A 23,253-nucleotide genomic window follows, 5' to 3' on the forward strand; every position below is an offset into this window, starting at 1 on the left:
ATGAAACAGATTTTTATCTGCATCAAAATTCTCTCAATGCACATCTTGCAATGCACTGTTATTAATAAAATAATTACTTTGTTCGGATAATTATATTATAATTATATAGGTAAACATATAAGTATGCAAATAAATATAAAGTTTTTCGTACTAAATGTGCGTTGCAACGTTTTCCATTTCTTTAGCCTATTCTGCGTTCTTTGAGAGAATTTTGACGCTTACTGTATTTTGATTGAAAAACGGCGATAGAACTTTATCAACTGAACAGCTTACCATATTGATCGAGATTAATGAAATTATATTCATTAAACATTTAAACTGTCATACAGTATAGTACCGCAAATTCGACTTAATTAGACTGAAAAGGTAGCGAGTTATCAAAAATAACTAGTTTTACGGATAGCGATGATGATAGTCTAAATAGTTGAATATTCATAAAGTACATTATATGTACAAATTCATATACATATTATCTACGCACCAATAGAGATTATTAATACTTGTAATTAAGTTTTAATTTTAAGAAACGAAGTAGCTAGTTTCGAGTCAGTGACATTCGCGTATTGGCGTTTTGCAATGTTCTCCTGTTATATTCTTTGTTAACAGGTAGAATTGATGCTATTATCGAGTTTCGCCAGTGAAAAACAATAACTTATTCGATAGTAGTGTCAAGTTATAAAGATAAAAATTATATTACATGTTCATTATTGTTAATTTTTTTCGGACGACACGACGAGTTTTATGGAATGTCGATTTATCGATAGTCGAGTTTTCTGGGCTCTATTGTAATTTATTTTAAAATTATGTTTATGAATACGAATAAAAATTATAAATTCTTTCTATTAAACTTCATTAAAATCAATCCAATTTATCAAACAAGTCGTGTTTAAAAATACGAAAATATTTTGAATAATTAATGACCAAAAATTTTGCACAAAAATAAATGATTATCTGATATCAGTAATGAAATTCAAATATACTGTTAAACATAAACCGAAATAATATATCTTTTTTAAAATGGCTAACTTTTATTTGCTGTGAGAAAGCTGAGTACTTCAGTGGGTCCACTGTCTCCATATTCGTTCTTCGCTGTTAAATACATCTGATATTGAACTCCACTGACCAATCCTCCGATAGTATAATTATTATTTGGAGCCAATGGCAGTCGAACCATTTGCCACTGACCATTGGTAGGTTTTATGTGAGCAACATAACCTATTAATATTTAAAGAATAAAGTTAATCGATGTTTATACATTCTAAATAATATTTAAAGTAATATTAAGTACCAGTAAGCGGTGTGTTTCTCTTCGAAGACCATAAAATTCTCATAGTCACCGAATTTGGATCAGTTGTCAAAATGGATATTCGAGGTGTTGGAGGAGATTCTTAAAAATAAATATAATGAAGTTTAATTAAAAATTTTAATATATTTAGTCTTATAATACTTATTAATAAATGTTCTCTTACCAATATACGATGTTGTTAAGAGTATTGGTTCCGAAGGTGGAGCTAATCCTGCTCTATTATAAGCAATTACATTTACAGTGTAAGTTGAAGTCTTCTGCAGATTATCCAACACAGTTTTTTGAATTTCCGTTTTTGAATCAATTTTTACATTTTTATATGAGTAAGATATTTGTGAACCTTGACTGGTTTTTTTATATCCAATGTAAAATCCCAGTAATGGTCCATTCCACTGATGTTTTGGAGGAGACTAAAATTTTTAAATGTTTATTATTAATTTAAATAAAATATTGAAATCAAAACAAAGATCACTAAAAACAATTACCTTCCAACTTAAAACAGCTGAAGCTGTCGATTTATCACTTACTTGAAGATCAAAAGCAGGAGATGCAGGTTCTGCAAAAATAAAAGTAATCATGTTAGATATTATTAAATGTATTAATAATTAATTTTTTCACTCTATAAAGCCTAACATTTATTTTATACTTATAAAATCAAGCTTGCAAAAATAATCAAACTAACTTTAGAGCTAAAAATAACTAAAAACTAATTATCACCTTCTTCAGTGGTAATAGCTTCAACAGTTTTCGACGGTTTGCTACTTCCTACTTCATTGACGGCAACAACTTGAAATTGATATTTTGTATATGGCTTCAAACGAAGAACAATCACTGACATTTGAGATCCATCAACTTTTAATTCCAAAGGATTATTCTTATCTTCTAAGAAAAGTAACAATAACAATAACATTCAAATTAAATATAAATAAAGATATATAATAAAAATCATTTGTTAGTACCTTTCTTATAAGTACAGATGTACTTTTTAATTGCGGTATTTCCATTATAAGGCTGCAACCAACTGAGCCGAACACTTCTACTCCATATTGTTTTCACTTTTAACTCTTCAGGCTGACTGGGTGGCTCTGAAAATTCGACAAAACTCATTTTATATATTATTTTAATATTTTAAATCAAAATATTCATTACTAATGTTAAGGAGCTTACCAACAATTCCTAGTCTAATTGCCATTTGACTATGTCCAAATGTGTTATTGGCACTACAAACATACAATCCACTGTCTCCTCTATTAGTAGATTCAATATTTAAGACTGATTTGTAGCTTTTTTCAAAATTCGTGTGCACTATTTGTATCCTAATAAATTATTTTAGCAATTGAAAAGCAAATTATTAAAATAGCTTATGGAAATATTCACATATATATTAAGAGTTTCCTTTCACCTTTGATTGTCTTCTGGCTTGTTTCCATCTTTAGTCCAATAAATATTTAGCGGTTTGTCTCCAGTTATGTTACAAACTAATATAGAATCTTCACCATTTCTTACCGTTTTCTGAACAGATTCCACATTTACTATCGGTGGGACTATAAGAGAATAGTATATCTCTATTGTTAAATTGCAATAATGAGAAATGATATATTAAAAAATATGAATTTTATTATATTTCTTTCAAACGTTTAACTGTGATTGATGCATTTGCAATACGTAAATACCTACAATATTTACCTTGAACTTCAACTCTAACAGTCTTAGATAGATTTTCTCCGACACCATTTCCTACTTCACAAGTATAAAATCCTTCATCTTCTTTCTTTGCAGTAACAGAAGTAATTGTGCCGCTATCAATAATCTTCCAATGGCTTTCTGTTACAGGAGATGATTGAGCAATACTGAATCCTAAACAAGTTAATTAAATTTCCATTACTATATGTTACTATTTATCTTTATATATATATATGTCCATTACTATGTTTTTTTTTTTTCTGTCTTTTGTTGAAGCTGTGCCTTTATTTTTAATGTCAGTTTTATTTCACAAACAAGAGTCTGAGTCTTAAATTATAAATTCATTGTGTAACAAAACAGATATTAATTATTTTTGTTAATTGCTAATGGCATATTGCCTTAGAATTAGAATTTTCTATCAGAATTTTCTAATAGAATGATTATATTTATTTACCTTTCGTTTTTCTCCATTTAACACTTGGTGGTGGATAGCCAGCGGCTTCACAATGAAGAACTAATTTGTTTCCTGCTTTAACTGATACATCGTAAGGTTGACGAATCCACGCAGGTGGCACTAAATTTATATATTTTGGTAATTCATATCTAGTAAAAATTTACACTTTTTTAAGTATAAATATTTCAATTTTCTCACCTGAAACAAATAACTTTGTCACAAGACTATCCGATCCGGCCCTGTTCGAAACTAAACAAGTATAATTTCCACTGTCCGAGCCTTTTACTGAAGCTATGATAAGAGAAGTGGAAAAATCATCCTGTCGACGAATTGTCAAATGAGAAGATTCTTTCAATGTCTTTCCATTCTTAGACCATTGAAATGTTAGCGGTGGATCACCTTCAGTAATGCTACACATTGCCGTGTATCTCTGACCTTCTCTTAAATTATTTTCACTGACTTGTGGCACGATTTTTGGTGGGACTACAGCAGATAAAATATTAGCTAAAAGCATATTTATATTTGAATGAACAATTATTATTATTTTATATAAAATTTTTATTTAGTCGATAAAAATGGTTATATACTGAAATAAAAAATACAATTATTTAAGTATTTTGAATATTTTTTTGGAAAATTTGAATCGTTTTGATTGTTATTATTCAAAATAATATTTGAATGTGAAATATGTATTGAATGCAATGTAAAATCCAAATTAATAAATAAAACTTCTATATTAAAAACATTATAATTGGCTTGACTTTTATAATAATAATATGTGTATGTATGTCTCTTTATGTATGTAGTGCTGTAATGATAGTCTACCGAAGTTAATTTCGGATTAAAGAGACGTACATACATAGATCATAGTAACAGCTACCAAAAGTGATATTTAGAATAATAATAATATTCAACAATATTTGAAATAATAATTGTTTGTTGTATCATTTAAAAGCATACAAAATATAAAGATATAAGGTGTGAGAATTTTCTATACGATTTGATTATTTTACATTAATTTTAATAAAATAAAAATTAAACAGAATTACATATTTTTACCCGTGTTTATTAACAGTTGAAAAATACTTTTAAAAACTAATTATAAAGTTATCATCATCATTATTAATTTCTCATTTTTAAATACAAAAAAATTCCAGAAAGAGAAGTTAGTTATTAAACTCAGGTTTATAGATTTCTTCAAAAAAGCATCAAATATTAATTTGTTTAATTTTATTAACGATAATCATAAAAATAACAAAATATTTATATATTTCATACGTCAAACATATATAATATTTGCTTTAAAAATTCTTTACGAAGCATCATTTATATATAAAAATAAATTTAACAATTAAAAATTAATAAAACTTAAAAATACGATTATAATATTTAAACTTAATATTTATTATTTTACACTTATGAAATTTTAGATGTAGAGAAGAAGTATATTATGTTAAAATTTTTATAATTAATACTATAAAATACTGTTTTTAAAGTTTCATGATTTATTTATTTGCTTGCACTTATATTAAGCTTAAATGTAGAAAATATTTTAATTTAATTTACAAATAATATTTAAAGTATGAGAAAAATTAGTGAAAATTGAAAATAATCAACAATAAGGTTTATTTACAACATTTCTTTAGTTTCTATATTAAAAAAATATCTACTAAATTACAAAAAATATCAATAAATAAATTGATTACACAATGTTCATTTATTGAGTTAATTATTACTGATTTTATATTAAATAGAAAACATAGCTTAATTCTAATGTATAATATAAAAACACTAAAATTAACTATTATAAAAACATCAAATATAATTTTTTTTTAAATTTTGGACTAATATTCAATCAATTAGATTATTTATTTACAAATATTCGAACATGTAAAAATTTTTCAAGTGAAAGAATATTAATGATGATGATTTACTACTTTTTGATAAACCATTATAAAATAATAAATTATGCTGTAGTACAGATTATTTTATTATAATATTGCTCACCGTATTATGTTTTATAAACGAATGTAGTTTTATTATAAAATAGTGTAGAATTAAAATAATGTATTAATATTATATTATATACTATATTAATTATTAGTTTATAAAATTTCCTTACATTATTAATTGCAGATTTAAGCTATAATAATTCATAAAAGCTCTCGCTCATATATATANTATATATAATGTTAATTTATATAATTATAATATCTTATTTAAAAATAATATAATTAAAAGATTAATAATTTAAAAATATTGGCTTGTCATTTATATTCAGTTTTCATCTAAAAATTTTATTAATAAATTACTATAGATATAAATTTATTGTTATATATGATGTTTAAAGCATCGAACAGATGCATGTAATAAACATTGCTTGGAAAATACATATTACAATTTTTTTTCGGCAATTTAACTATTTATAATTAAAATATGGTCCATAGTTGTAAGAAATAATTACAATTGTTTAATTTTATGCTTTGTCTTTTGAATGGCGATCAATTCATTTTTCCCCTCGTCTGATCAGTTTTACGAAGCCAAGATGGCGACCGATAACAGAATAAAGAACAAATGCATTACTCACCTTCCATGGCAATAGGAGAAATATGAAAACACATCCATAAACACAAACAACATACAAAGAAACTTTGATTTAAAATTCTTTCCATAGCAATATATGGTAGAAAAACATCAATTTTTCTCAGATCAAAATGTGTAGCAGTAGTCTTTGCATAGCTTTCCTTTACTGCAGTGAAGCCACACTTTCATTAATAGGAAAAATCCTACATGGTCGAACAAAAAAGTAAGATTTACATTAAAAATATCCAATTATTACTGGAACAAAACAGTCTGATTATAGGATTTTTATATCCTTGCTTAAGTTTGATGCATATTCTAAACTTCTCAAAGTTTATTTTGGGTGGATAAATCCATTCGGAAGAACATGAATCATTGTTGATTGGAGCGACATATAGTGGTGAAAAATGACATAAAATTTAACCATAATATATTTAAAGGTAATTTTTAATTAGAATCCTTTACGAATTAATTTTATAAAATTTAACAATTTACATTAAAAATTTATGTATAAAATTGCATTATTAATTATTTGATGATAAGTTTCAAAATTACAAAATTAATAAATTAGAAAATTTAAATAATATAAAGTATGCAGTACGTTAAACCTCCAAACTTTATTGTAAAATATAATCATGTATTTTATGTGAAAATAAATTAGCATAAATATAAAGAATTTTAAAGTTTTACTGCTTTTAAATTAAGTTTTGATTTCTTCAATATCCAATGGAAGGTAACGCCACAACTAGAACTCTGTGAGAATTACACAAGTCTCTCGATTCCTCCACAAGTGCAGCTTGTTTTACAACGAGGACCCAAATCTTCAATTTTATAATAATAAAATAAGTCATTTCTTAAAATTAATTAAATCTAAATCAAACACTATCTTAATAAAATAACAAGAAACATACATCAAATTACACAGATATTAATAATCATTAAAAATGTTTTATTTTTCATAAAAACAACATGTTGTCTAGGTTTAATGAAAGAAAATCTTTAACATTTCACACTAACTTTTCTAATCATACAATCTACTGAAAACACGTAACAGTTTATGTTGCAGTTTAAATTGGACAAGTCTTAATGTTAGAAAAGTCTCTTCTTTGAAAGTTTGTAAATTATCATAAAAACTTGCAGAACGATTACAAAGTTGTTTTGCGGTTCCTGTATTAAATAAATATTTTAATTATGAAGAAATTTTCAATATCGAAAACACAAAAATAGTAACTCACATGGCATTGGCACCTAAGAAATTCTTCATTTCTTCCACCACACTATCGTATCTAGGATCATCATATTCCGCTTCACTTCCATATGTATGAAGAGCGGAGTAAGTGGATTGATTCTGTACAGGAGTGGATGCCGGAATGGGAACAGGAGGAGGAGCAGGAGTAGGAGCTGGAACTGGAGCACGTGGTAAGGAACGAACCATTCCTGTAGTTACTAAATCGGGTCTTTGGGTTGGAGTGGCTGCTGTGTATGTGAAGCCACGAACCTCGACACCTTCTAGTGCATAAAGACCAGTTTGTGAATAATAATGGAAAAATCAATAAAAATACTTAAGAATAAAACAAACCTGGTTCTAAAAATGGCCTGTCTAATTTGTGCATGCAGCAGCAAGATACCAAAGGAAGAATTATAATTATTACTAATGAAACGACGACAGGTAGTGTAAAGGAAAGTTGTTGATATAGTGGTTCGTCATCATTTTCTAGAATGATTATTTTTAAATGATTAAAACGTTTCACATTTTATTTAATTGTTCATTTAAACTCTAAAAATAAAATTCGCATATTGTATCGAAATGAAACATTGATAAACCAAAGTGAAAAAATTATTCAACAACACAATGTAATGATTTCAATGAAAATATAAACACAGCAATTTGATCATGATTGTAATTTCATGAAAAGTTCGTACATTGTTATATTATATAATTTTTATTTTTCGTATTAATAGAAATTAAAAACTTCGTGGTCAATATCTTTACATGTAACGTATTCTCACTATTAATATTTAATATAAAATACTTAGAAATTTTTTAAATAGCCGAATAGATTATACTATAGCATAAGCTATAAGTCGTATCAAACATATACATTATGATTACAGATTGTGATTAAAGAAACATAAGAAAAAGTTGGATTTGGAATAGAACTTAATTCTGTCTCATAATTTTGTGGATAAATAAATGACAATATTGTTTTTCATTTTTCGTGCAAATTAGTAATTTGAATGGGATATCCTTTCATAAAACTTGAAGCCATTGAAAATAGCCCAATAGATAAATACTTCGAGAAATATAGTCTAATAAATTCTGCTAACAATAAATACAAAGTAGAACCATTATCTATCACCAAATAAAAGTAAATTGTCATCTAGGTTTATAGAATGATTTCAGTTAATTTTCTTACTTTTATTTGCAGTAAGAAAGCTGAGTACTTCGGTGGGTCCACTGTCTCCATACTCATTCTTAGCTGTTAAATACATTTGATACTGAACGCCACTAACCAATCCTCCGATAGTATAATTATTATTTGGAGACAATAGCAGTCGAACTATTTGCCACTGCCCATTAGTAGGTTTTACGTGGGCAACATAACCTAATAAAAAAGATTTAAGTCAAAATTATTCATGGATTAAAGCACAAAATGTATTTAAATTAATTAATGTACCAGTAAGAGGTGTATTTCTTTTCGAAGACCACAAAATTCTCATAGTTACTGAATTTGGATCAGTTGTCAGAATAGATACTCGAGGTGTTGGAGGAGATTCTAAAAATAAATAATAAATTTTAATTAATTATACGTTTAAATAAATTCATTACTACTTGACTTTATTAAAGAAGTTTTCGCACACCAATGTAAGATGTTGTTAGGAGTATTGGCTCCGAAGGTGGTCCCAATCCGGCTCTATTATAAGCAACCACAATTACAGTATAAGTTGACGTTTTCTGAAGATTATTCAACATGGTTCTTTGTATTTCATGTTTATGATCCATTTTGACATTTTTATATGAATATGATATTTGCGAACCCTGACTCGTCTTTTTATATCCAATATAATGTCCTAATAACTGTCCATTCCATTGCTGCCTTGGGGGAGGCTAAAATTTTCCAAAATTTATTGTTATTCAAAATCGATGATATATTCCAAAAAAATGTACTACCTTCCAGGTTAAAATAGCTGAAGCAGCTGATTTTTCGCTAACTTGAAGATCGAAAGCAGGCGAGGCTGGCTCTGTAGATATAAATAATATACAATTCTACAATATTTACGTAAAATGTGCACATAAAATTTTAGTAACAATTTTTATTAATTTCATTAAAATTTAAAAGTTAATTACAAAACATTTTCAATGAATAATAATTTATTAAACAATCAAAGCACTCGTAATTACACAACATTACTGTGACCAGTGAAATAGTTTTTAATAAATTGTGAGCGGTGTTAGTAATTCATCTAGTTTTCGCCGTAAACAGCAAACACTAAAATCAACTTTGTCAAACCTTAATCATTGTTATCAACGGTAAGTTATGAAAATTTTAACAGTGAACTCGCTCTTTTTCGACAATAACGAAAAGTCGAATGTTAATAAAAAGGTATAATTTTGTTCATTACCAAGCAAAAATGTCTACAATATCAAGCTATATAAATAAATATAGCATACAGAAATATCATAAACATATTACAGTTAAATCTCGGGTTATGAACGCCCCCGTTTATGAACAAACTTTTGAAGCCGTATTTGCTTCGGTTGCTGTACGATAACTCGATTTCCGAACAAGCTGTACAGCCAGTTACCGATGATCAACTTCCTATACTTCCTATGTTACAGAAAGTCGACAGCCTTACTAATCAACGACAAGACTGTCGATTCAATAGTAGCGCCGAGATTCGCCTGGCGTCATTAGACGTCACAGCACGAACCATCGATGACGTTGTTATTTAAATTATATTTTAATACGTAGGCGGGTAAGATATACTATGAGAATTTAGCGAATGAGTCAACATATTTTATTTTTCTGACTTCTTCCCAGTATTGTAACGTAGAGATTTCACTAAAACGGATAAAAATTTTTTTTTCATAATAAACAAATTCTTATATTTCTTTACTATAAAACAATATTAAGGAGTTTGTATGCCGGTGTTAGGTCTACTTGAAAACTATCTGACCGAAATTGTCAATTAAATCAATTTTTTGGAACAAAATATTTCTTGACGTTTTACGAATACGCCAATCAAAATAACAAAAATTAATTTTGAATTAAAATATTACCTTCTTCGGAAGTGACAGTTTCTACTAACTTAGAAGGAATGCTACTTCCAACTTCATTAACGGCAACAACTTGAAATTGATATTTGGTGTAAGGTTTCAATCGAAGAATTATAGTAGATGTTTGAGATCCATCAATTTTCAGTTCGGTTGGATTACTTTTATCTTCTGAATAAAATATTTTGTTATGAAATATATACTAATAACTCTTAAAAGATAAATTATTTATTAATTTATTACTTTTTTTATACAAACATATGTATTTCTGAATGACGGTATTTCCATTATAAGGTTGGAGCCAAGTGAGACGAACACTTCTACTCCATACAGACTTCACTTTTAAATCTTCAGGTTGACTAGGTGGTTCTGAAAATTCCGTTTAAATCTACTTAGAAGACATTCGAAATAAACAAAAATTTAAAGAAAATTATTAATAGTAGGGTATCTTACCAACAACTCCTAACCTAATTCCCATTTGACTATATCCAAATGTATTATTGGCACTGCATATATATAATCCACTATCGTCTCTGTTCGTAGATTCTATATTTAAGACAGATTTGTAACTACTTTCAAAATTTGTTTGTAGAACTTGTATTCTGAAAAAAAAATTATTTTAAATGCTGAAAAATCTATTAATAATTTTAATAAATCGATAAACATTACGTAAAATTAACTTGAATTCTACGGCAAAAACGTTAGTCAACTTTGTTTATATATTGTATTATTATTATTATTATTATTAGAGGATAGAGTCTACTCGAAGGTATAGGCTAAAGGAATGGAAGAAAGAGGTTATGAGAAAGAGGATAAAAAACAGGAGAAAATATTCCAGTACGGTAGTGGGGATGGTCACGACCAGCATTTATAAAGAATAAGCCTGTTTCCTTCATATTTGTGAAAACAGTAACAAAGAAATGTAGAATTTTAAATTTAGTATAGTATATAGAAATTTATTGGGCTGCAATTTAAAAAAATTGTAGACCTATAAATTTCCACTGCCGTCCGTCCATTTGTCTGTCTTTCCTTACTCTCGAGAACGGCGTTAGATAGATGAAAGACGAGACCAGATTTGAAAATCTTGGAGATAGGAGGTCCCGATATAAGAACTTCTGGAGCAAACGAGAAGTTACGTTATTTTACTTTAAAAATTTCTTCCTGAAAGTTGCTAGTAAATGACTGGCACGACTCTATTGTAACAGGAAAGCATGTACAGGGTGAGGTCACTATTAATATGAGCTGAAGAGAATATATTTTAAATCAAATAAATTGAAAATATAGTTAAAAATTGCATTGTGACGATGTCACAATAAATAATTGCTCGTAAAATATGTATATCTATGTCTAAGTTTAAACGATCATTTCTTTTATTTAAAAAAAATTCATGAACAATTTTCTTTTTAGAATATATAAAATATCTACCTAATAAATTCCCTCTAATAAATGGTTCTTAAAATATCGTCACTAATTTCGTCACATTTAGATCTAAAAAAAACAGTTTTAAATTTCTTTCAAAAAAATATATGATCTGTATTCATATTTTCAATTTCTCAAATATTTGAATTAATTTTTTAAAAGCAAAAATTTGTTTTACGGATTGTGCATTAAACACATATCTTTAAATATGTTCTATTTTATATTAAAATGGAGGAAGAACGTGGAAATAACTTAATTACTCAAATATTAAACTTAGAATAAACTATCTCTAATAGTAAAACTTGTTCAATATTTTCATATATTAAAAAGACAAATAAATAAATGCATCTTGAAATACGAAGCGATAATCATTACAGAAAAACATTTGTAAATTATTCATCTACAAATCACAATAAATGAATTTTTTTGGATATGAAAATCATTTTATTTACCTTTGATTGTCTTCTGGTTTGTTTCCATCTTTAGTCCAATAAATGCTTAAAGGTTTGTCTCCAGTTATGTTACATATTAAAACAGAATCATCTCCATTCCTTACCACCATGTGCATTGATTCTACTTTAACAGTTGGCGGGACTACAAATATAATTTGAAAATCACAATTCCTTCTACGGTTTATTTTAACATAACAATAACATATTTTAGCAGTATATTATTATTATCAATTAATAAATATACTTATTCACCCTGCACTTCAACTCTAACTGTCTTAGATAAGTTCTCTCCGACACCATTTCCAATTTCACAAGTATAAAATCCTTCATCCTCTTTTTTAGCAGCTACATTAGTGAGTGTCCCACTTTCAGTAATTTTCCAATGACTTTCTGCAACTGAAGAAGACTGAGAAACGCTAAATCCTAAAATAGCATTTCAAAATTAAAATAGTTTAGTACATTGCATATAAATGGTTCGTTATATTTGTGTTTTCCGCAACATCGATTCACATTCTCTCTTTTAAAATTAGAGCAAACATATAAAGCGAATGATAATGTCTATTATATGTAATGAAAATTCATTCTGACAGTGTTAACCTATCAGAAAATATTTGTGTAATAATTCTAATCTAACATTATATATTATATATATAGTAGATAATATTATATACTCGTATTGTAATACTGTGTGCGTGTATATAATAGAATATACAACTTCTATATACGTACAGTACATATATATATATATATGTACTGTACGTATACGTATGCATATACGAGTATGTACTGTACGTATACGTATGCATATACGAGTATGTACTGTATGTATAATCACTTCTTTATTAGATACAGAGATATTGGACATAAAACATTGCAAATGACCGCCTGTAAGCGGGCTTTCTTTCTAGTTTGTTTAGCACTGATGTATTATATGATAATGGAAGATAAGAAAAACAACTGGTTAAGCCATTTTTATCTGCCATTAATTTCTGGTAAGAGTTGTTCAAAATTTTCTCTATTTTACATTCACGTACAATTCACATTGGTAGGCATAAGGTCGGTTCATACCTCGTGAGAATGGAAAAAAAAGAGGATTGTGCTAAACTTCACGCATTACTAGTGACATACTTCCGTTAGAGAGAAGAAGACAGAGTTCTACTTTTCTCTCTGTTAATAGCCACAATCTTTTGCGTCCTCCAACATGGAGACTAATAGAATGGATATATAAAATTCATATATTTTATATTATCATTACATAGGCTTAAATTTAATTCCGAATTTTCGATGTTTTATTTATCTTTCTTAATTTCTTTTGTGATAGTTTCCACTCTCTCTTCTTTTCGAATTAACTTAACTGCATACATTCTCAATTTTTAAGAATTTTATGACGGAGGTAGGCTTATGTTTTCAACGCTTTCTTTTAAAGTGCAAGAACAGAAAGCACATGCGCGAGTCTATAAAACCGACCTATACTCACTCTAGTCTACTTTGCCAATAATGCACGGTTACAATCAACACAGCTATTAGATTTTGTTTCAATGTGAGGAATCTCATATACAAGAGATTGAACATGCCTCCCAGAGAAAGAAATCTATGAGACTGAGTATCTGTCAGTTTTTTCTATGTAAATCGTATTATGTTATGCGAACCTCATGTTATTCATCATCTCAACACAACCATTAACTAGAATGCAAACTTCAGCTAGTGTCTCCGTGCAGTTGACAATTTCTGGTGTAATGCACTAGACGTTTTTATAATTTAAGGTGTTTGGTATAGTAATATAATATTAACAATCAGTGGCTCTCGCGGATGAGACAATATTTCGTAAAGTCTATTTAACGGCGCTCCTTTCTAACATTTTCATGTTAAATATTTGCCCAATTAATAAGAATAGGCATGCATTTATTATCTAAAAATTCTTATTTTGTAATCAGAAATCTAATTTTTCATGCTGATTATAATTTATTAGCGGATAACCCGCGGATACCGCGGATTAAGGTAATGAATAGAAAATTTAATTTACGCGGTAAATTCCAATTTTTAATTCTATATATAGTGGTATCTCTCCAAAAAGATGGTAAGTGACGCCTAAAGTCGCAACAATACCTTGTCATTTTTGCAGCACTACGCTGAGGTCTCTGGAGAAAATGAAACCTTCCGCAATATGAATGTTCGTGGATCAATTTGTCAAGATCATGTTCATATGATATGATGCCGCTCATCGCCACTTCGACACGACCAACTGAAACACGACAACATACCTCCCTCATAAGATCTCTCATATGCTTTCAATAACGACAGTGGCTAATATTGGTACGTGATCTCTGAAGCACTATCTGAAATGTTGCAAAGTTCTGATTAAGAAGGGAGTAAATGAGGTACGGAATGTATAGTTCTGATAGAGTTCCATACGACATGAATTTTCTATATTTTATGTGTCCACTGATCTTTTATATGTGATTTCGGAGTTGTTCGTAAACTACACATAAATAGCTCATATTATGCCTCAGTTATGTGACAAAAAGTTTCTTATCGATTCCCATAAACAAAAGGATAAAAAAATTTCAGAACTTTGAAATCCAATGTCTCCAAAATAGATCACTAAATGCGAAAACAAAAATCATATTGCCCATATGCAGATCCATCCCTATCTATCGACATCTGATTCATTCAAATCTACCAAGAAATATAGGAGGGGTTCAGCTAAAAAAAAAAGTCATAGCGTTTGTTTTTTCATACTAGACACCAAAATAATTCTAGAGGGAACATTCTATTCTACAACAAAACCAAATTTCCTATGCTTACTCTATCTGTTTCAAGACAAGGTATAATGTAGGCTATGTATTCAAGTAACCATTTCAATATTTACAACAAAAAGTAATACATACTATATAATATTTTAAAATGTATTAATACGTATAAAATAATTCTAAAAATATTAATATGTTTTATATACTTGTAGAATTTAATTTACACTAAAAATACAGATTTATTTTTAAATTATTGAATCAAATCAAAATTTTAAGTTTCACATACAGTAACTTATTTCATAATAATTTATACGTAAAATTATATAAAAGGATATCCTGCAAGTAAAATAACAAGTCATAAAGTATAATATTTAATTTTGTATACTTAGACAAGGTCTAGTCCTGGTATATTAGGGTCAAAGTCGTGACATACAATGTACTGTTTAACTAATTTTAAAATTTATCTTTTAACTTGATACATAATTTTACATTTTTAAACTGGTTATCATCATCTAATAAACACATTATTTAACTATTATCTAGAAGAAAAACTGATAAAAATGTAATTTTATTATATTCATTCTAGTTTTATTATATGATTTCTAAATTATATAGAAATGAGAATTGCGAATACAAATTGGCCATTATAAAACGTCATTCAATCTTGAAAATATTTCAGAACTTATTTGTAATATCTTATTGTTTATCAAAGGAATTCAGAAGAATAAATTCAAATACAAAAATAAATAATAATAATGATTCACAAGGATTTCTGTATTAAGTAACACCTTTAATATTAACTGAGAATTTTAAATGTTCATTTTTGATCAGTTTTTCCTTATAATTCTTGACATTAGCAGATGATACGTGATCAAGAATAATAAATAGCGTAGAAAAATTAATTTTAATATGAAATTACATTTAGAGCACGTTGTTCTCAGTATATACATAGAATAAATAAAATTATGATCTTTATTAGAACAAATAAAATTAAATAACAAATCACATATAAGGAATACAAATAATATTTTAATTATATTTACCAATTTTCCTATGATATGCTTTAAGTGATATTGAACTGTTTCGCAAAAATATAACGAGTTTATGAACATATATATATTTTAACATATGACATTCAAGAGATTAATTAAAAGATACATACTAAATATATAGTTTGTTTAAATCTTGCAGGAAGATATCACAAAATGCTGTCAATTAATACTGATTAAATTCAATTTTTAATTAAATATCGGAATGACTCTTCTTAGCATTCATTTCATAATAAACAAAGTGGCATTGATAAATGGAGAGAATTATATCTGTATGGAACTGATATCATGAACATGCAGAATGCTACATCAAAAATAAAATGCAGTATATGCAATTTAAGTCATAAAAAGTAATAGGACAGGGGTCCTATTACTTTTTATGACTTAAACCCTTGGCACCGTGCCAAACATGGCACGTTAACGATGTTTTCATGGCACGTAAAAAAATTTTGGATTATACATTTAGCCATTTAAAAAAATTGCACCTTGCACCCTGTAATATTTGCTTGTTTATTTATTGTTTGGGTTTGTTTATTTATTAAGTATTATTATAAAATTTTGTTTCGTATTATTATAAAAATTACATATTTTAATTTAGTGTTTAAATAGTATTTTACCTTTAGTCCTCCTCCATTTAACGACCGGAATAGGATATCCATCAGCTTCACAGTCTAGAACTAACTTGTTTCCTGCCTTTACAGATACATCGTAAGGTTGACGAATCCACGAAGAAGGTACTAAAAATGACATTAATTTTCAGCAAATTATTATAAGTAAATGAAAATTTTAAAGAATGTAAACAGTATTCCGATTTTACCTGATACTAAAAGTTTAGTTGTAAGACTATCCGAACCAGCTCTGTTTGATACCACACACGTATAATTACCGCTATCGGTGCCTTTAACTGCTGCAATGATTAAACTAGTAGAAAAATCTCCTTGATGATGAATTTTTAAATGCGAAGATTCCGTCAACTGTTTGCCATTTTTAGACCACTGGAATCTCAATGGAGGATCTCCTTCACTGATGCCACATATTGCAACGTATCTCTGACCTTCTTTCAAACTATTCTCACTGATTTGTGGCACGATTTTTGGTGGAACTATAAAATATAAATTTTGAAACATTCATAAGAAGTAAATACAGATTAAGTATTTACTTTCACATATTTATTAAGGGATTCTCATTATTTTTACGTACTTATTTGCAAACTTACAAAAGAAAAACGAATATTCATATCTTAGATGTTGCGATGTGGATATGTATAAAATATCTTAAATTAGACATTAGGAAACTAAACACGCAAAAATAATAAAAATTATCTCTATAATGCATCAATAAATTAAAAATGCCGAGCAATGTATGTGAATATTTTTGATATTCAGATTGAACCAATGACGACTGATGCACTAATTGACTGTTCCATATCTATTCTATTAAGTCTTCTATTAAGTCTTAAGTATTCTATTCTATCTTCTGCAATTTATTTATTAGTTTATTAAAAACGAAATTGATATTTATTGGTATTAATATGATGATTAACCAAGCAATTTTTTAGAAAATTTCTTCTTTAATATAAAAATAAAATAGTGTCTTATATATATATTCTATTGAAGATTATGCTAATATTCCACCTCATTATATGAGCATTGTGAAAACTTATCTCTGGTTTGTAGCATTTACACTCTATCAAAATGACATTAATAATTGTTTTTTTTTCTGTAACTGATTGAGCTGCAATTTGAAAAAATTGTAGACCTATAAATTTCCATTGTCGTCCATCTGTCCGCCTGTCTTTCCTTAATCTTCAGAACGGAGTTAGATAGATGAAATCCGAGACCAGATATGGATTATATATTTCAATATTGTAGATCATTATTATATTTAATTCAATATAAATCTATTTCTAAATAAAAATAAGCTATGACATAAGAAATAATACAACTTTGTATAAAAAATAGAAACAATAAATTGTGAATCATGAAAATACATAAACTTATTGCATTATAGTAATTTATTTATAATATAATTTTATTAATATGCTCGAAATAAATTTAGAGTATATTTATAAATTCGTTTTAATTTAAAGTTTAAATAATATAACAATTAATTTATAATTCATAATGTTAAAAAATATATTCAATTCTACTACTAATTCTTCTAATTCTATTCATACTAAGTATGTTGAATTTAAAATTATTCTGTGGCTATTTTCTTTTCATTTTTCATTATTTTTAAATAAAATTTTCTTCTGTTCTTTTCACTATAGCAGGATGCCAAGATGGCTGCCAATAACAGAATAAAGAACAAATGCATTACTCACCTTCCATGACAGCAGCAGAAATAAAAAGAAAAATCCATATAAAAACAGAATATACAAGAAAAATGTGGTTTAAAACTGCTTCCATAACAAAATATTAGTGTAGAAACAATAATTTTTATCAAATTAATGCGTATTGTGTTCTTTGCATAGCTGTCCTTTGTTGCAGTGAAGCCACATCTTGCTGTTTATAATGTCGTTACATAGTTAAAATCAAAGCAAAACTACTATAAACAATATTTACTGCGTTTGAATTACTTATGAAACGTTTCCGCACTTCAATTTAATTTAAAATACAATAATATTAACTTCTTACTGAACTTTAATTTTCGGGTAGACTAATTCATTCAGAATAGCACTGAACATTGATGGTTTCCAGCGCCATACAGTGGTGAAATGTGGTGTAAAATTTATATACAATAATTGAAATTTAGATGTAAATAAAGTTTTCATTGAAAATTAATTTCATACATTTTAATATTCTCTTGAACACAACATAAGAAAAAATTTATTAATTAATATACTTTATAATATCAGAATTACTACTTGATAACATAAAAAATAAATTATTTAAAGATTATACTCAATGTTTCAATTGATAAATATTATAAATTTAAATTGTATATTTGTAATGAATACTTCTAATTTATATGTATTTCTATGAAAGACATGAAGGCATGAAATGTTTCCATTTATTAATAAAATTATTATTATATCTTATGATCTGAATTAATGCATAATCCGAATAGCGTTACAATTAATTTCCTTTGTGAAAATTATATTCGATTTCTTACTAACAGTTCCTATCAACTTTGAAACAGTCCCATGCAGCAATTTATTTTTGCAATTTGCAATTATGCAGCAATTTATTTTTTATATGGTTCTTTTTTTATATTCAAAATATTTCTAGAATTCGTCTATTTTTCCGAGCCTCGGCAATTTTTAAAACTCCGGTTCTTCAGGTTATTCTCAGTTTTGAAAATAGTGAAAATAGCACTTGTTTGTTTAGTTAAGTTATGGCAACGCGAGACTTGGGCGATCTGCCTAGGGGGAATGCCTTCCGGGAGGTCTTATAAGGGTAATTACTGTAGTCCCTATTCAGGCGTTACAGACGTGGAGAAAACCCGGAAAACTCCACGTGGCCAGCCCGTCCTGGCGAGGCGCTAACTATAACCAAACTCCCAGTGTTCAGGGTAACGAAACCACTGGTAGGCCTGAAAATAGTACTTCAAGTCAAGATTATGACAAATTATTCAGAATTTTAAAATATCTTTTTGCCAAACATTCAATAATAACAATAATAATAAAGATTGTCATAATCAAAAGATCAAATTAAAGTTTAGATTTTCATGGCAAGCAGGAGCAGATTTGAAAGGTTTCTCTGGGATAAGTTTTCCAAGTAAAATCTCAAGTAGTAAAAATCTTTGTAAAGAGTATTTTTGCTTTTCTGCACCCCCTCTAAAGATTTCTGGATCCACTATTACTAGTGGCAAATATTTTTATATAATTTTGTCAATTTGTTTCGATGTGCAATATTAGTTTACTATTCTATCTTATTTGAGAAACTCAAGTAAAATTATGAATAAAAAATTCAGCATTGTCTTAATTTGTATTCCTGACATGCTTGCCTTTTATCTCCTAATTTTGTATTCTTAGTATTAGCATCATAAATATCTATAGTTGTTTACACAGCTTCCATAGTAAAAGCTTTTTTAAGCTTTTACTACGAAGAAGAGTATTTGCGAAATAATAGAACGCATATATAAAGATGGTTTCATCTTTGGATTATATGATAATACTATTATATGTTTTGATATCGAATAACTAAATTATGAAAATTACTTAGCGGATTTCTTCAAAATACAATGATAGAACTTTATAGCAAGTTAAATAAGACATTCTGTTCTTTTTATAACTTGACATCTTATTTGAACTTCAGAAGAGAAAACGCGTTTTTCACTAGCAGATACATGGTAAAAAGTTACATTAAAAATTAAAATTTTCAATGTATCTTTTTTCAATATTTGAATTCATGGAAAGCATTAATGACAAATTTTCTTTTGTCATATTTCAAAAAGTAATTTCTGAAATCTTAACAGAAATTTGATTATTTTGATTTACTGATAATTCTGACTATAAATTCGATGAGAAATGAACTAACAATGTCGCATTTTTATATTATATGCAATGGCTATATGATTTTCCATTAGGCCTCTTGTGCCCCTAGGCTCGGGTCTAGGGGAGCAAAAGTTTGGAGACGTAAAATTCAAAATAATAATAAAACCAAAAAATATTTTAAAAATTGTTTTAAAGTAAAAACAATTCAGTGCAAATTAAAAGTTTAAGTAGGAACGAAATAACACATATTAGTCAAGTGATATTAATGTAAGAATATATTTAACATGGACAGAGTTTAGTACTAATGACGAGTCTTAATGATGAATCTTAAAACGTCGAGAAATTCAAAACAATTCGAGGGGGGTTTCTGTACGTATGTTAATGCGTGTGAAGGCACGATTTTGTTCACCATGTTTAAAGCATAATAATTCCTGTGCTTTTTGTCGAAAATTTCTGAAATTTTGCAGGCAGGTTTGTTTATTTGAGGGATTGATGATATTAAATTTTTGCTGTTAAAGGTCGATGGGATGAGGATAGGGATGGGTTTTATAAAACTCATCCCTATCCTCAAAATTAAGTTTTATGTCATTTTATAATAATTAAAAATATATAAAGTTTTTTATTAAAACATCATATCAGACGGCGCCACCAAATGTTGCCAGGGAAGGTTGGGCAATGCGTTGCCTGATTTTTATTATGATTATTATATAAACAGAGTGAAAACAATTGAAATTTCTACTATATTACTACTAGTTTGTAGTTTAGTTTACTACAAAATTCAGAATTGAAATAAAATTCCAGACAATTTTTGTTTACTTTTTATAAGTGAATCGCAATTTGAAATTTGATGTTCTTAACTTCAAAAAAATTCAAGATTGAATTTAGTTAACTAAAAATTACTTAATATACGAACGAATAAATGTAAATACAGACACAAAAGGATGAATTATTTATATTGTTACTGCAGAACATAGTCCTTATAGAATAAAATTTCTTTCAAAGTATTAAAATTCATTTCATAGTCATATTTAGGGGAGAAAACAGGGTCAAATAGGCCTAATTCTCTTTAACCATAAAGTTAAAAAAAAATAAAATACAATAGAAAAAATTATTATTTTTTAAAATCTATTTTTATGTATATGTCTCTTTATATTTATTCATAAATAAACCAGCAACGAGTTGCTCAACTTTCCCTGGCAACTTTACAATTTTGGTAGCGCCATCTGTTATCGTAGTTAGAAATAAAAAGTTTTTTAATAAAATATTATAAAATGGCATAAAGCTTAATTTTGAGGGTAGGGATGAGTTTAATAAAAAAAAAATTAAATGCTAATAACCGGTAAAGTCGTCATTAAGTCCGACACCCTACTAGAGATACGCACGATCCCCATTATCTCCCAACTCCCTCGACCTTTAATTAATCACCAAAATTTAATAGCATCGATCCCCTAATAAACAAACTTCCCTGCAAAATTTCAGAAATTTTGGACAAAAAGCACAGCAGTTATTAAACTTCAAACAGGGCGAATAAAATCGTGCCCCCACACATATTAATCTCCATACATACAGGAAAAAACCTGAATTTTTTTTTTTTACATTTCTCCGCATTTCAAGTTGTCCTAAATCCAAAAATGTAAAAATCTCGGGGTTCATTTTTTAACCGATCGCCATACGTTTCCTCTGTTATTACATGATACTCTGTTATATATTACAGCCGAGAAAGTAAAGAGAAAAGTTATACAAATCTTACCATAATACCTGGTTATGCTACTGTTTCATTAACTTTATACACTATTTTAACATTCCTGAAAATAATCTTTTAAAATATTTTAATATGTAGACATAAAATATAAGCATTTTGTCCGATAGGCTATACATTCAGCACAGTATAATAAAATTATACTAAAACAATAATGCTAATTTCACATTTCAGAGAACAATGGACAATATCGCAGCAAAAAGATATGAAATTTTAAAACAATTTTTAAACTGGCATCGGTAATTTATAATTCGTGACATTGCTGTTAGGTCAGAAACACGTTTGCTGAATTCCGTATCAATGTTTTTCAATTTTCCTCGATAATTTATCGAATGAACTGAATTTAAAACTTGTGAATTATTTTGGGAAAGATTAGAGAAAAATGTCTGATAATATTTAATGTCTGAGAAAAATGTCTGATAATAAACGAGATTTAATGGAAACGATAGTTTGGGTGTGGTATTGTACAAAGAGATGGAGACTGACGTCGTTCAATCAGCTATTAAATCCATGTCAAGACAATATCCGACTGTTATTAAGGAAGAAGTCGTCCAAATACTGCACTAATGATTGAAAATCGTACCAATGACATTATTAATCCTTCGTAATCTTGTATTGTTTTTTATACTTCGCATAGATACAAGTGAAATGATTTCTGTATGATTAACTAGAAAAAACTTATGAATAAATTTTAATTTCTTTGTACCAATTATTACAATTTTTCTCTTCCTTATCTAAGCATTATAAATACGTAATTACTTACAATTATCTTTAATTGTAAGTAATTACCTATTTATAAGTATTTGTGAGATTTGCTAAAGAGACAATTAGGGAAACGTGGAAACGTAACATCCATACTTTCATGCAGGAATGTATAACCTATTTGAACTGGAAGACCAAGAAAGTAATAAAATAATTACGAAAAGAATGTAGAAAAATATTTCTATAAAAGTTCAAACCTTTGGAATGACCGTCAGACCTACATATGCTTTCAATATAAAAACATAAAGAAAATTTAACAACTAATAGGCATTTTAATGACATCATCGATTCCTCGATAGATAAGATTCTTTTATTAAATTTTAAA

The 23,253-nt window shown here is 27.7% G+C and overlaps 1 protein-coding gene across 1 annotated transcript in view; it reads right to left on the reverse strand.

Annotated features, from left to right (window-relative positions):
* LOC111628755 (titin-like) overlaps window positions 1-18,652 on the reverse strand; it is a 60,818-nt gene extending 42,166 nt beyond the window's left edge. The window contains exons 1-27 of the mRNA XM_023372598.1: window positions 18,293-18,652; window positions 16,787-17,071; window positions 16,587-16,706; window positions 12,423-12,593; window positions 12,171-12,312; window positions 10,753-10,901; window positions 10,543-10,668; window positions 10,306-10,470; window positions 9,196-9,266; window positions 8,886-9,132; window positions 8,702-8,800; window positions 8,441-8,629; window positions 7,603-7,737; window positions 7,259-7,532; window positions 7,186-7,190; window positions 6,031-6,192; window positions 3,642-3,947; window positions 3,444-3,563; window positions 2,993-3,163; window positions 2,709-2,850; window positions 2,474-2,622; window positions 2,266-2,391; window positions 2,024-2,188; window positions 1,792-1,862; window positions 1,470-1,716; window positions 1,289-1,387; window positions 1,027-1,215 (exon numbers count right to left, since the gene is read on the reverse strand). Coding sequence (XP_023228366.1) covers window positions 1,027-1,215; window positions 1,289-1,387; window positions 1,470-1,716; window positions 1,792-1,862; window positions 2,024-2,188; window positions 2,266-2,391; window positions 2,474-2,622; window positions 2,709-2,850; window positions 2,993-3,163; window positions 3,444-3,563; window positions 3,642-3,947; window positions 6,031-6,192; window positions 7,186-7,190; window positions 7,259-7,532; window positions 7,603-7,737; window positions 8,441-8,629; window positions 8,702-8,800; window positions 8,886-9,132; window positions 9,196-9,266; window positions 10,306-10,470; window positions 10,543-10,668; window positions 10,753-10,901; window positions 12,171-12,312; window positions 12,423-12,593; window positions 16,587-16,706; window positions 16,787-17,071; window positions 18,293-18,377 — 4,210 coding nt within the window. The 5' untranslated portion in view covers window positions 18,378-18,652. The remainder of the gene's footprint in view (window positions 1-1,026; window positions 1,216-1,288; window positions 1,388-1,469; window positions 1,717-1,791; window positions 1,863-2,023; window positions 2,189-2,265; window positions 2,392-2,473; window positions 2,623-2,708; window positions 2,851-2,992; window positions 3,164-3,443; window positions 3,564-3,641; window positions 3,948-6,030; window positions 6,193-7,185; window positions 7,191-7,258; window positions 7,533-7,602; window positions 7,738-8,440; window positions 8,630-8,701; window positions 8,801-8,885; window positions 9,133-9,195; window positions 9,267-10,305; window positions 10,471-10,542; window positions 10,669-10,752; window positions 10,902-12,170; window positions 12,313-12,422; window positions 12,594-16,586; window positions 16,707-16,786; window positions 17,072-18,292) is intronic.
* Between the last annotated feature and the right edge of the window lie 4,601 nt (window positions 18,653-23,253).

The sequence above is a fragment of the Centruroides sculpturatus genome, unplaced genomic scaffold, assembly GCF_000671375.1.
Source record: "Centruroides sculpturatus isolate CEXI.00-Female unplaced genomic scaffold, Cexi_2.0 scaffold634, whole genome shotgun sequence".
In the NCBI taxonomy this organism is placed as follows: Eukaryota; Metazoa; Arthropoda; class Arachnida; order Scorpiones; family Buthidae; genus Centruroides; species Centruroides sculpturatus.